At 41.8% G+C, this 14,123-nt stretch overlaps 2 protein-coding genes across 2 annotated transcripts; both read left to right on the top strand.

Annotated features, from left to right (window-relative positions):
* The first annotated feature begins 565 nt into the window (after positions 1-565).
* Positions 566-12,970, top strand: LOC134193662 (uncharacterized). Its single transcript, XM_062662503.1, has 8 exons — positions 566-994; positions 2,237-5,036; positions 5,763-5,854; positions 5,920-5,997; positions 6,053-6,151; positions 6,231-6,402; positions 7,539-7,735; positions 12,273-12,970. The coding sequence occupies exons 1-8, from the start codon at positions 566-568 to the stop codon at positions 12,753-12,755; spliced, it is 4,350 nt and encodes a 1,449-aa protein (XP_062518487.1). The 3' UTR covers positions 12,756-12,970.
* On the top strand, positions 9,976-10,912 carry LOC134193886 (52 kDa repressor of the inhibitor of the protein kinase-like). The gene has a single exon (XM_062662736.1). The coding sequence runs from the start codon at positions 10,059-10,061 to the stop codon at positions 10,695-10,697; it is 639 nt and encodes a 212-aa protein (XP_062518720.1). The 5' UTR covers positions 9,976-10,058; the 3' UTR covers positions 10,698-10,912.
* Positions 12,971-14,123: the final 1,153 nt, after the last annotated feature.

Raw genomic sequence — 14,123 nt, 5'->3', positions numbered from 1 at the left:
CAATTCAATGACTTTGAATCGGCGCTACACTGGTCTGGGAGGCCGAGGCTAACGTGACAGCGTGGGACTACACATTAGCTCCCTGCTTCTTTCGGTGCTTCATTGCAAATTTCTATAATTACAGGGGCGGATACAGGGATAGGCGCGAGGGGGCGCGCCACCCCTTCAGGCAGACTAGGGCCTATCATACTATGTATACAGTATAGGTGTACATAGCGCGAAAGGACATCTCAATTTAGTGTATGCGGTAAAGATAGGAGTCACCTCTGGTTGTTGGCTGAACGCAAACAACGCCAATCCCCGATGTACTTTAAATATTTAGTACAATTTTGCGCAAATTGTTCAGTATCACGAGGCTCCAATCACTCCAATCAATATACTTACGGTACATACTGTACGTGTACATACACATTACATGTGCGCGCGCGCGCGCGCGTGTCATTTATTCCTGCATAAGATGCAGCTTGGCTCCCCTTCTTAGCTAAACAACTTTCTGACCACGCCCACAATTGATTTCACACCGGCGCACACACCATTCAGTCAGATCCTAGATCCGCCTCTATATATGGCGGCTGCAGCGTCGGACGGGAATGAGAGCTACCATGGAAGTTCAACAGAGAGTACTGAAGAGATTCGACATCAACCCGTGACTGTAAACAAATCAACGTCAGTCTTTCTAGCAGGGATGCAATGGCTGTTCCTCTCCACGGTACGCATTCTTCTATTCAGCCTCTCCCTCGTGTCTTTGGTGTTTGCCAAGCTGAGTTTCACTGCTATGGCCAGAAAGCTCATCAATGGTCCAGTGAATGGAAGTACTAACGAGACAAACGATGCCTATGAGATATCACAAACGAGCACAACTGGCAGTTTCTGGCGACTAGTTTTTGTATTGGTCATACCCAACATTTTCTCCCTGATTCGTTGCATGTGGTGCGGCCTTATCAGTCGAACAAACAGAGAATTTCCATGGCCCGTCAAGAGATCTGTAATCTTGGTGAGTATGTTACCATTGGATATGCATTTCTAAATATTGAAGTGTCTAACGTACACAGCGAGTTGCATTCAGTATATGTTGCTAGATTTGATATAATGCTTTAATGCTGTACAGCATGCATCCCGTCAAGTTCTTGATCGGGAATATACCGTCACGTGATTGCCAGTATTGCAAATGCTGATGCCATAGCAGTAGTGTGAAAACCTAACATTTAATTGCGCATAAACCATTATAAATCCTGTAAGCTAAACTGTGCTGCAATTTTGGTGGTGAAACAACTCACAGGTTAAAACTGTTAGTAACGTCATATCTAAAACTAACCTGTTTGCATGGGCCGAATATGTAAAGAGCATACAATTGTGTTTGATAGGAAGCCCCGTGAAAACAAAACCTAGTCTACTCTTTACAGATAGGTCTTGACGAGAAAATCCAAATGACGTTTGCTAGACGTCCAAATTTGCCTCCGTTGTTATTAAACTAAAAATAATTGATTTGGACCTTGAAACAACGGTTTCAAAGTCAACATTATGCAGTCTTTCATACGACGCATTGGAAAAGTAGGCGTTTCCTGGTAAGCGGTAATGATACTACTCCATCTCAGCGAGAGAACTGGTTTCTAGGCAGATAGAGCAGCGTTGACTACAAGGCTACTGAAGCTGTTGCAATACTTACAATATATATATATATATATATATATATATATATATATATATATATATATATGCTCCCAACGCAAAATGCGATAGCATAGTTGATCTCATGCCACTGGTCTAATTCTGCTGATGCCTGCCTGTAAAGATGGACCTGTCACCTTTTGTCTATGAGCCAGAAAAAGAAATCAGTGAGGAGGACAGTCAGGAACACGAACTAAACGGTTCTCATTACTTTTCTCGGAAGATACACCTTTAGTTGACTTTGTGACGTCATTATTGCAGAAAGCAATGATTTTTAGTTCAACAACGGAGGCCAATATAAACGTAAAACTAACGTCATTCAAATTCTCTTATTAAAAGCTTTTTTAAAACGTAGGTTGTTTTGCGTGGGCTGCCCCTTCATTGCTAGAATATTATTGATAGACTAGCGTTGTCCTGTAAAGACGCGCTTTGAAAGAATTATATATATATATATATATATATATATATATATATATATAAATTTAGGTTAATAGTTTATTACTGTAAATGTGCATAAATAAACAGAAAATACTATTTGTATTATTTAGCAGTGTTATTTACCTGACAGGGACTTTTCACATCTTTGGCTGAGAGCATAGCTCTGTGTCTCTTCTCGTTTGTTGTCGCCGTTCGAATGCCTAAACCGGCGCTGACCATAATAGTTATGGGTGGAGTATTCAGCGGAACTATTATTCACCAATTGTGGCTGAGATATAAATCAAATCGTAACCAAGAATCTCAAAGTGTTCAAGGAAGAAGGCATTGTTGTCAACAAAGTATACTAGTTCAGTCACTGTGGAAGAAAATTAAGACAAAAATAAAAAAATTCATTGAGCACCCAACTTTCTGCACTGCCGCTACTTGGACAGCCCTGCTGTTTCAAGTTGTAGGAATAGGCATTCTGTTTATCATTATTAAACAAGTGAACGATTGGCAAGCTCTGGCGAGTTCACTCGTCGTGTCTCTAGTTTTGCTGTCGTTGGTGTGGTCTCCCTACGTTCAAAAGAACCTGATCGTTTCGATCGATAACCAGAAAACAGCTCGCTGGAAAAACGGAATTCTGACTAATTTTTGGAGAATGTTGTTGATACCAATTGTAGCCGTTGTCATGACGTCTACAGGGATAGTAGGAAATATCGATCTAGAATCCGGTTTCAGTGCGGCGTGGAAGTTGTCAGAAGACACGCCATTTTTAGTAAACATTTTTACGACTCTGGGAGCTTACTTGACTACATGGCTCGCTTGCACGGTAAATATGGATTTTGTTGGATTTGTTCTTCCACTCTTGCTGACGACGCCTGCCGCTGTCACCATTTCCCTTGGCATTTGTGACTCTAACAATGATTTTTCAAACTACCTAGTGTGTGAACACCCTGCCTCTAGAGAAAACGATTACGTTTATGTCGTTTATTCTATTTCCATGCTGTTATTGTGGATTTCACAAATAATCGGCTGTGTTTTCTATGTTGCACGCACGAAGCTCATTCCCCTCATCAAGGAGCAAGACTTGTTCATTCAGTCGTACTATAACTGTCCTTTCACTGACCAAAGCTTAATGCTCAACCGAAAAATAGAAGTCGACGAACGAAAAGTTAGAAATCCCGTTCGAGAAGCCCTCGAAAGTCACGTGTTCATTTGCACTACAATGTACCGAGAAACGTTCGAAGAACAGGAAGCTTTACTTAGATCAATACAGCAAGTAGATGAAGTGGAAGGTCGTCGACGTACTCGTCACTTTGAATCTCATATATTTTTTGACGGAGGCGCCACACGTACGCATACGACATACTTTGCAAACCAGTTGTTTAGTCTCTGTGAAAATGTGCTTGGAATTGAGCTAGGGAACGGAAAGAAATGGGAAACGCCGTACGGATTGCAATTTTGCTGGACACTGAAAAATGGCATGCCGTTCTGCGTTCATCTCAAAGATCCCGCGAAAGTGAAGAAAAAGAAACGATGGAGTCAGGTGATGTACATGTCCTACGTACTGAAACATTGTCGACCTAACAAAGAAGACGACGACAATACGTTTATTCTTATCACGGACGCCGACATGGTTTTTGATCGAGAAGCGATCGAGATTCTGATTAATCTACTTGCTCGAGACAAGCTAGTAGGCGGTGCTTGTGGTCGTGTGCACCCTAATGGCAATGGACCAATAGTTTGGTATCAAGCCTTCGACTATGCTATCGGATTTTGGTTCAAAAAGGCAGCAGAGCACGTCCTCGGCTCGGTGATGTGTTGTCCAGGATGCTTTAGTGTTTTCAGAGCAAGCGCACTGAGAAAGGTCCTGCCCACGTTTTGCTCAGAGGTCGAGAAAGCTAAGGACTGTCTTATCAAAGACATGGGGGAGGATCGGTGGTTGTGCATGCTGATGATTCGAAAAGGCTGGAGACTGGAGTATGCTGCTTTAGCCGACTGCTCCACTTTCTGTCCTGAAGAATTTGAAGAACTCTTCAAACAACGTCGAAGGTGGACGCCGTCGACGCTAGCAAACTTAACCGAGCTTTGCAGTAGCGCAAAGGAAATCGTTGTGAACAACGACGCCGTTTCCATTTGTTACATTATTTACCAAGCGGCCATTATTGTCTCTACTCTCGTCGCACCAGGAACGGTTATTCTCTTTATGGCAGCTGGTATTGCTTACGCAATGAACAATTTAGACGAAAACTCTTTGTCTACCTTCCTCGCCTTTCTCATCGTATTCATACTAATTTCATTGGCGTTCGGAGCTATCTGTTTCTTGTGCAATAACGAAACCCAGCTGATGGTTGCTAAGGTACTCAGTCTAGTATTTGTCGTGATCATGTCGACTGTAACGATCGGTGTAGCAGTTCAGATTGTGCACGGCATTGCCACTGCATATGGCCCTACTCCTACGCCGCCGTCGAATCAAACAATTTTGAATTTGCAGGAACGCGACAGTCGCAGCGTTTTCGACAGAGTGGCGATTAGTACATTGTATTTAGCTGGTCTAGCTAGCTTGTACGTTTCAGCGGCAGTCTTTCATCCGCGAGAGTTTACATGCTTGTTTTATGGTGTCTGGTATCTTTTCTGTCTTCCTTCTGGTTATCTCTTTCTCATGATCTATTCCATATGCAATCTCCACGACGTCTCGTGGGGAACTCGTGAGGCAGCAAATCAGAAGAACAAGGAAAAGACGTTGTGGAATCTGTTGAGGTCATTTGTATACAAGGTGAGGGACATTTGGGGTTGCTGCAAGTGCTGCTATTACTGGCCGTCTACGACCGATGAAACTTGCGGGAAGAAAAACAAACAAGAAAACCTTGACGGCCAAGATGTTCATACCAATGGCCATATCTCAGAAACGAATAAAGTAACTATGAAAAAGTCACCACGTGCACAAGGTTTGTCATTATTTAGTTTTTTGGCAATTGCAATTACACTGAAACCTCCCTAATCCGGACACCTCCGTATACTGGACACTTTCCCAGCGCCTGTCAGGTCTTGGGTCTCCGAGGATAAGCACTTTGGCAAGAAACTTCCGTGTAGACACTCAATCTCGACTATTACGTGCCAGTGTATAGGAGAACGCGTATGTAACGTATATATACTATAGCTGTAGAATAAAGGTCCGTGACCCTTCCGGCCATTTAATTTTTAATTTTTAAATTTTAATTTTTAACTCTAAATCTTAAATTTCATTTGTCATTTATATTTTTCAATTTTTTGTTAAAATTTAAATTATTTGTCTGACAAAATAAAATTTGCTTAGTAAATAATTATGTTTAATTTTTTTAATTTTTCCATTTTTCTTTATGATTTTTTAATTTAATATTTATTTTTCAATTTTCTATTTTTCAAGTTTCAATATTTAATTTTATTTAGTTGGCCATCGCTGAATTGAATGTCAAAATAGTTGAACGCAGAAAGAACGAAACTTCCAGTGCAAAGTACGCAGCAGGGAGTCTCGGTGGAATGCGTGCCTTGTGATATGACGTAAAATGGTCTAGGATTCCAAGGATATAACGCGCGTTAGCTATATCTATTTTCTGGACATTTCTAGTCCGGACAGCGGACGATCCCATACTGTCCGGATTAGGGCTGTTTGAGTTTATGTCCTTTTTATGAAGCTTCCACAATGAAGCAACCAGACGATCTAGATATCTACGAGGAAGAACAACCTCATTCGATTCGATTTTTTCTTCAAAACTCAGGCCTACGAGTATACAGATTACACAATCACAGTTTACCTTCGCGCGTTCTTATCTAGAGTTGCTTTTGCAAAAGGGTGAATCTTGGGTGAAACGTTTTACTGAAGCTGGCTATGACGACGATACTTTCTTCATAAAGCCAGTAACCAAGAAGGTAAAGCGTTTAGCTTTGCTGAAGACATATTGATGCTATTTTTAGATTTTAACAGGAACTCTCTGAGATTGGAGTCACTCATTCGGGTCACGTTAATGCAATATTGCGAGAAATTGATTCTTTACCACAATTTAGTTTGCCACCTCGAGTCCCGGTTAGTAAACATTGTATAACAATTTATGCACAAGTTTAGTATCTAGCACGTTCTAACCTCGACTGTTTGTATATTACAGGAAAATGTTCGAGACTGGCTACAAGGTCTCAATCTGGAGAATTATTTTGAATTGTTTAGCGAGGCTGGATATGATAGCGATAATGGCATTGCGAGTCTGGTTGCTCTGATTGATGAGGATGACGACAAATGTTGCGAGAAGTCTCTGCAGGAGATTGGAATAAAGAAACCAGGTAATACGTTTAATTAAGTATAGTCTTATAGCAATACAGACTTTATGCAGTTATATGCTTTGCATACTGCAGCTGTTTGAAGCGCCAAAAAAGGAAATAAAATAATATTAATTATATTAATTAATTGCCATCAAATCATTAAATATATAATTAAATAAACATATAATAAATTAAATTTTAAAATAACAACTTTTTATTCTTTGGATTGAATAGCAATTCAAAAAATTTCTGTAGTGTTTTCCGTTACTGACGAACTATCAATAGCCTTGGGCTCCTAGACCCGTGTAGCGCCTATTCAATGTGGAGGACAATTTTGAATCGGACTACACGTGTCTGGAAGGCAGAAGCTAGCTGATCTATGTTATCAACTGTTAGGACAAATGATATAAAGCAAAGGCTTTTAATAGTAGACAAACTGCATGGCTATGTCAGTTAATTAATAATTAATCTAGACAGCAGTGGACAAAAGTATTTGCCGGGTAGTTTTTTTTGTTGATTTTTATCATATTCTGGCCTACAGAATGGAAATAAGTGCTGATATGAGCATAAATTGATAAGTTAGTTTGTTTTCAAAGGTTATAATATTGTTTGCATTGAATATGCTTTGATAAATTGTAACGTAAAGTTATCGGCTTTTAGTTAACTAGGTTGTAACGATAATCTTAAATTGCAACAACCAACTGATTTAGACTCAATTCTGTACCAATTACCACTGTTGTGGGTCAAAATGTCCAATTTCAGTCACTATAATAATCATAAATGGCATTCTCTGAACAGGTTTCGAAAAACGGTATTGAGTCCTATCACCGGCAGAGGGATATTTTGAAGTATTTCATATCATTTTATTTTCAGATGTTAGTTCTAATTATTCATCAGGTCACTACTGACCAACGCACCTAGGTTAAAACACAAACATCCTGAAAAGCCTTAAAATTTCTTGCCTGGCAAATACTTTTGTTCGCTCCTGTATATTGATATCTATTTTGATATTTATTTTGATATCTACTTTGATATTTATATTGATATGTATATAACTGACTTGTAGCATTTAATTTCTTCATAAATGTATTTGATCAGTCGGTATTTGTTAATTGGTTATTAATTGGTTAGAGACAGTTTTGTGCTTACTCTGACAGGCCACTTGAAAAAACTGGAAATGGGGATTAAAGCGATTGCGTACCCCAGTGCTAAAGACAGAGGTATAACAAAAGCAAAACTTGCAATTGATAAAATGACGATTGTTCAGCAGTGCGACGTATCTATTGAAGAATGGCAATTTTGGGCAAGCCTGATTGAGAAATATCTTAAGCCAGACTCGCAACACTACAGCAAGGTACTGTCGCAAAATACACGCACGCACACACACAAACACAAACAAACAAACACACACACACACACACACACACACACACACACACAATCAAACAAAGGAACACAAAATATATAACGACAATGAATAATGCTAGGTTTACAATATGACGCTGGCGACGCTCGACGACGCTGGCGAGGACGCTAACGACGACGCTCAGGCGGGCGTTATATTGTAAACATTCGCACGTCGCGTCAACAGCGTCGTAAGCGTTGTCAGCGTCGTCAGCGTCGCCGACGCTAGAGTTGAATCAAGTTCAACTCTAGCGTCCGAACCAGAAGTGCTGTAGCGTATACCGGAAGCACGTGCCTTTTGTCGACAAATCAGAGATCAAATCCGGGAGTGAAATAACCGGAAGTAAACTATAGAAGAGAAGCCTATCGAAAGTGTGTACGTGTTGGTACGGCTGCTTGCGCCAGATCAAGTCATGGTAGCAGGGGCGTAGCCAGGCATGTTTCGACGTTGCCCGGAAACCCCCAGAGGGTGGGTGTGTGTACTGCATCGATTGAGCCCCTCTTCCGATTCGCGAAACTGTAGGTCTTTAGAAAAATAAATTTCGATGAAGAAGCGAGAACAGTCGTCGCTACTGTCGCCGTCGTTTGGTTTCGTCAAGAGAACGGAAGATGAAGCTGAAACAACAGGTAACTCGTTTGTTGCCTGTATTTTGCGCTACTAGGTTATTTGTAGGTCAGTTGTGAAGCATGCATTATGGGCTAGCTGACCTGCACTTAATTCATCAAATAGAGCTCATATCAATCTTTGTCGCAACAGGCCTCGGCAGTCGTTTCCGTTTGTCTTCCGCGTCTTCTTCCGTACTTTCTCCACCGACTTGCAGTGAACAGTCAACCCCGGTTCATTCAGCAGCCTGCTGCTCCCAGTCTAACAATTGCCCTGACCTAGGAAGGGACAGTACGGATTATCTTTGCTCACTCGCTGATGGAAGGAAGTACTGGCTTCTCACTAACGCTTTCCGGCCAACTTCCGAATTCAAGTTTCCTAGCAAGAAAGAGTACGGTAAAACCAGGTTATTTCAGCATCCATGGTTAAGAGAGTACCCCTGGTTGGCCTACTCTCGGATTTTCGATGGGGCTTCTGTGTGAACTGTGTTCTCTTTGCCAAAGGCCGCTTGTCCCTTGGACAGTTGGTAACAACTCCCATGACATGTTTTACTCGTGAGAAACAAACACTTCAAGATCACAATGTGCAGGCGACTCACAGAGTAGCAATGGGGGATTCTGCAGCATACATAGGCCAAATGGAGGACGGACATAAGTCTGTTGAGCAGCAGTTGCAAACTCAAGCTTTCGATGTCATTCAGAGAAACAGAGCCATTTTGGAGAATATTCTCAAAGCAGTTATATTCTGTGGTAGGCAGAACATTGCTCTAAGAGGTCATTGTGAGAGCAAGCTTGCAACAGATGAGGAGTCTAAGCACGTGTGCAATTCTGGGAATTTTCAAGCACTCCTTCGGTTTGGTATGGATGCTGGTGATCAAATTCTCAGGGAACACCTTGCAACTGCATCTAGAAATGCGAAATATCATTCTCCAACTATCCAAAATGATTTAATTGCAGCTACTAGCCAATTGATACAGAAAAAAATTGTTCAGAAAGTTAAAGAAGCCAAGTTCTTTGCAGTATGTGCAGATGAGGCTGCTGATGCGGCCAACAGGGAACAGCTTGCACTCATCATTCGATTTGTTGGTAAATCAGGTCTTGTTCAGGAACACTTCTGGGAGTTTTTGCATTGTGCTTCTGGCGTTAGTGGCGAGGCAATTGCCCAGAATATACTGTGTGCGCTGGAAAAGCACTCCCTTGATGTCAATAATCTACGTGGACAAGGTTATGACGGAGCGGGGAATATGGCGGGAAAGTGTCAAGGATCCGCTGCTCGCATTTAGCGCAATCATCCTAAAGCAATTTATGTCCACTGTGCAGCTCACATCCTCAACCTATGTATCGTTGCTGCTTGTAAGGTGCAGGGGATTCGCAACATGCAAGGCACTTTAGATCAGATATACTTTTTCTTCAGTTTGTCTCCAAAACGAGAACAAGAGCTTCAGGTACATATAAAAGAGCTACATGTAGATCAAGGTCGAATAACAAAACTGGTTAACACATGCAAAACTCGTTGGGTTGCCAGAATGGAATCTTCCCAAGTTTTCATGAAACTGATGCCTTCGGTAGTCACTACACTGGAAGTTGTCAGCACTGGTCAAGATTGGAATGCAGAGTCATCTACTAAAGCTGCAACTCTTCTGACTTCAATCACGCAGTTCGAGTTTATAATGGCGTTAGTAGTAGCACATGCTTGCTTTGGCTTTGTGAAGGGTTTGACAGTTTCCTTGCAAGGCAGATCCCAAGACATCTGCTCCGCCTATGTTGAAGTTGATAGCGTCAAGACTGCTCTGTATGAAGTAAGAGTAGACATCCATACTTTCCACAAAAAATTGTACGCCACTGCAGTTGGTTTGGCGGAGACAATCAATGCTTCATTGCCTTCAATTCCACGCCGTTGCGCTCGACAGAGTTTTAGAAGTAATGTGCCGGCCCTAATCTCGGAAGATTACTATAGAAGGGATTTAACAGTTCCATTTCTGGATGAAATGATAGCACATATTAATAGTCACTTCTCTGAAATTCAGAAGAATGCGACGATGGCTCTGTCGCTCGTTCCGTCTGTTCTAATGAGTCCAGAGCAGGAGCAAAGCACGACGGACCTTGCACACCACCTTGCCGAGTTCTACGCGGACGACCTCCCCAATCCATCAACACTTCAGCAGGAGCTACACGTATGGAAGTGTAAGTGGAAGAGCTTCTCAGCTGAGCGACCTTCGTCGCTTTCAAAGTCTCTTTTCCATGCTAACGATTTCAAACATCCGCCAATTGTTGCGAATTGTCTCTACCTTGCCAGTCACCAGCTGTGAATGCGAGAGGAGCATTAGCGTTCTACGGAGGCTTAAGACATACATGCGTACAACAATGGCTGAGGAGAGACTGACTGGGTTGGCACTCATGCACGTTAACTATGGCATGGATCTGAATTTAGATGAAATCATTAACATATTTTCTAGACAACATCCTCGTAGAATGCTTCTGCAGGATACTTTAGTTAGTGACAAAGAAGGTTCAGAGTAATAGATTATCTTCAGACCAGTTCCATAATTCAGGTCCGGATCCAGGAACTTTTGAAAGAAGAGGTTCACCTGGTAGCAGTTATTTAGAGCATTACTAATTTTCTCTTTTCTAATGAAATTATATAAAATTATTAAACCACGCCTATTGGAAAAGAGGGGGTTGAACCCCCTGAACACCCTATCTGGATCCGGCCCTGCATATAGTGCAAATACGTATGACATTGTTGGAGTCTATGCGTATGCACACTCGTGACCTAATACTGGCTAGTGACTGTTAAATATTTAAGTTAGAGGACAAATCATTAAGTAAAGCTAAATTTACCGGCGATCCACCCATTGCAGTCGTGGTTTTGGGGCGTGGCTATTGCTGTATTAAATCGGGAAACCCCTTTCCATATTTTGAGGCATTCCTGGCTACGCCCCTGGGTAGCTTAGAGATGAGAGGCACAAGAAAATCGCTTGGAAAAACGCATCGAAAAAACCGTGCTCCCAGCAGTAGGCTGCAAAATAATGTGGAAGCGTCTCCGCGACAACTATGTGAGGGAGAAACTCAGGAAATGAAAACCAAATGACAGACTTGTATATACGATTATGATGAGTATGCATGCGCGTAGTGGATCGTCGTTGACGCTCATCAAATGATAATGTAAATGGTACAGCATCAGCGTCAGCATTTTGACACCTACTCGCCGTCTTCGCGCGAGCGTCGCGGGCGTTATCAGCGTCATATTGTAAACCTAGCTTTACGGTTAAGCATCTCTATACAAAAATTGCTCCGCTGTCTAATAGCAAAGCCTCAGTGGCATGGCACAAAATACGCGGACTGACCGAGAGTCTCTGAACCATCGCTGACTATCTGCTTGCAGCTGGACCAAAGACGTCTGCTGCACCAATGTACTCTTATACTATACTACCTAGTAAAAAGGATCTATCTTCGTGCAACGCGCGTTACCACCAGGTGACGGCTAAAGCTAAACCTCTGAATCATATTTAGCAAAAGCACTTTGTAAGTAACTCAAGTGTAGATGCGCTTATTATCTAAACATGCATGTTCAGTCTTAATTAACGACTTTATTTAAGACATGTGTTAGGCCGTCATTGAAATGCGCCCCAGTATATCCAAAGGTCCCGGATCTTGACATTTACCAAACGCGACTCTCTGACGATTTAGCTATAGACGCCACAGCCTATACGGTATACAGTCTAGATAAACAGGTACATTTTTAGTCAAATCACGACTAGTATTCGTGCAATGCAGCATGCTTACGATATGAGCAGTTTCGTTATGTGTACATCTGGAATTTGAGCTATAGCTATACCTATGCACATGATAGCGACTAACTCCTGCTTTTGCACTATTCTAAGATGACAGGGAAGACTCTCATTGAACAACTAACCCAGTTGCGAAACAACATTGTAGTTGGGTTCCTTGTCATCAACACAATGTGGATCATTGTTATCACATTGCTGGGCTACCATGCCAGACTTACCGTTTTGCGAACGAACGCACTCGGACTTGCGTTCCTCATCGTGTACGGCTTCATTTTCTGCATCCAATTTCTTTCTCTTATATGGCACCGTCTGATCACCATTATTCAACTAGTGGCTCGAGGAGTCGATAGTGGTACTCAGAAAAGCGTTTGTACAGAAGACAACGTTAGTGGTCAAGTGATCAGAAGTGAGGACATCGAGGCGTCGGTCAACTGTCATGATGGAGACTTAGTTGATGGCGGAATATGCAACACAAGCAAGAGGGTAAGGGAGAGGCAAGACAATAGGAAGTCGTCTGAAAGGCAACCGTTACTGAGTGCATCCAACTGCAGCCATCCTAAATCAGAACACAGTTGAATAAACGAGTAATAGTATTTGGAAGATAGAAGCTGCGGTCTGGAATCGAACCAACAAAATATTTGGCAATTTTGTGAACGAGGAGTTAGTTTCATTGGTTTTATTGGTTTGTTTTTAATTTAGGCTTGTTTTATACAGTCTGTGTGTTTATCTTTTTATTGAGCACTAAATACATAACATTCCATTTTTCTAATGCATATAATATATTATTTGATGTTGCACAACAATCTACCGATAACAGTGCGTTCATCGGCTATCGCTACCAACATAGCACAAGCCACTGTCGAAAGAGAAGGTTGTGAATTTGGCACATATGTCAGTTGATGCGTGCTTCCTAGGCGTGTTGAGTTACTGCTCTAAATCCGTGCAGGCAGCTGCAGTTTGTAGAGTCGTGCTCTTCGCGCTCTCTCTGGTCTGGAAACTCGAGGCTGCAGCGTGTGTGTGTGTGTGTGTGTGTGTGTGTGTGTGTGTGTGTGTGTGTGTGTGTGTGTGTGTGTGTGTGTGTGTGTGTGTGTGTGTGTGTACATGTGTGTGTGTGTGTGTGTGTGTGTGTGTGTGTGTGTGTGTGTGTGTGTGTGTGTGTGTGTGTGTGAGTGTGTGTGTGTGTGTGTGTGTGTGTGTGTGTGTGTGTGTGTGTGTGTGTGTGTACATGTTTGCGTGGGTTTCCTTAATAACCGGCCACGTCTTTTTTCCATTTACAACCGAAATCGGTGCAAACACTCGGCACGTAAAGGGAAGGTTTGTGTAAATAAAATTCAAAAAAAAATTGCATAGAGTTCTTCTCGAGGGATCGACCCCGCGTAAAATTTCTCAACGAATCAAACGCTACACATTCCAGTTCATTCTAACACACTGCCATACCAGTCCTGTACCTGTCGTCGTCTTTCGCAAAGCTTCGAGCAATCGAAGATTTCTTGCTGATTGAAGCTACTCTTCTAGAGCGCGTTCGTGTCTCTCCGATTGCATTTGCACAGAATCCAACCTACACGTTTTAGGCACCAGACGGTTCACGTGTAGTGTGTCGATTTTGAGCGCGAAGAGAAAGATTTGACATGCAGGACAAGTATCATTGCCCGTACGAAGGACGGTGCATGTAACTAGTTTACTATTCTTAGTATTGTAATTTTTCCATGTTCAAATTACACCATTCCCAAGGTAGATGCATCACCTGCAAGTAAGTTTGCATGCAATTCAATTCTAAGACAAACTCTAAAATGCATAATTTACTAATACTAATAATGTATACGTTTCTTGCAATACAATTTTTTCCTTCGCCCAAAAGTTTGGAAGTCTAGTCGCAACATGTATAATTGAAGAGACGTTCTTAGAAATTCGTGTATTTTGAAGAAGTCAAGAAGAACTATAATA

This window comes from Corticium candelabrum, chromosome 18 (assembly GCF_963422355.1).
Source record: "Corticium candelabrum chromosome 18, ooCorCand1.1, whole genome shotgun sequence".
Lineage (NCBI taxonomy): Eukaryota > Metazoa > Porifera > Homoscleromorpha > Homosclerophorida > Plakinidae > Corticium > Corticium candelabrum.
This window is presented reverse-complemented; position numbering and strand designations above follow the sequence as displayed.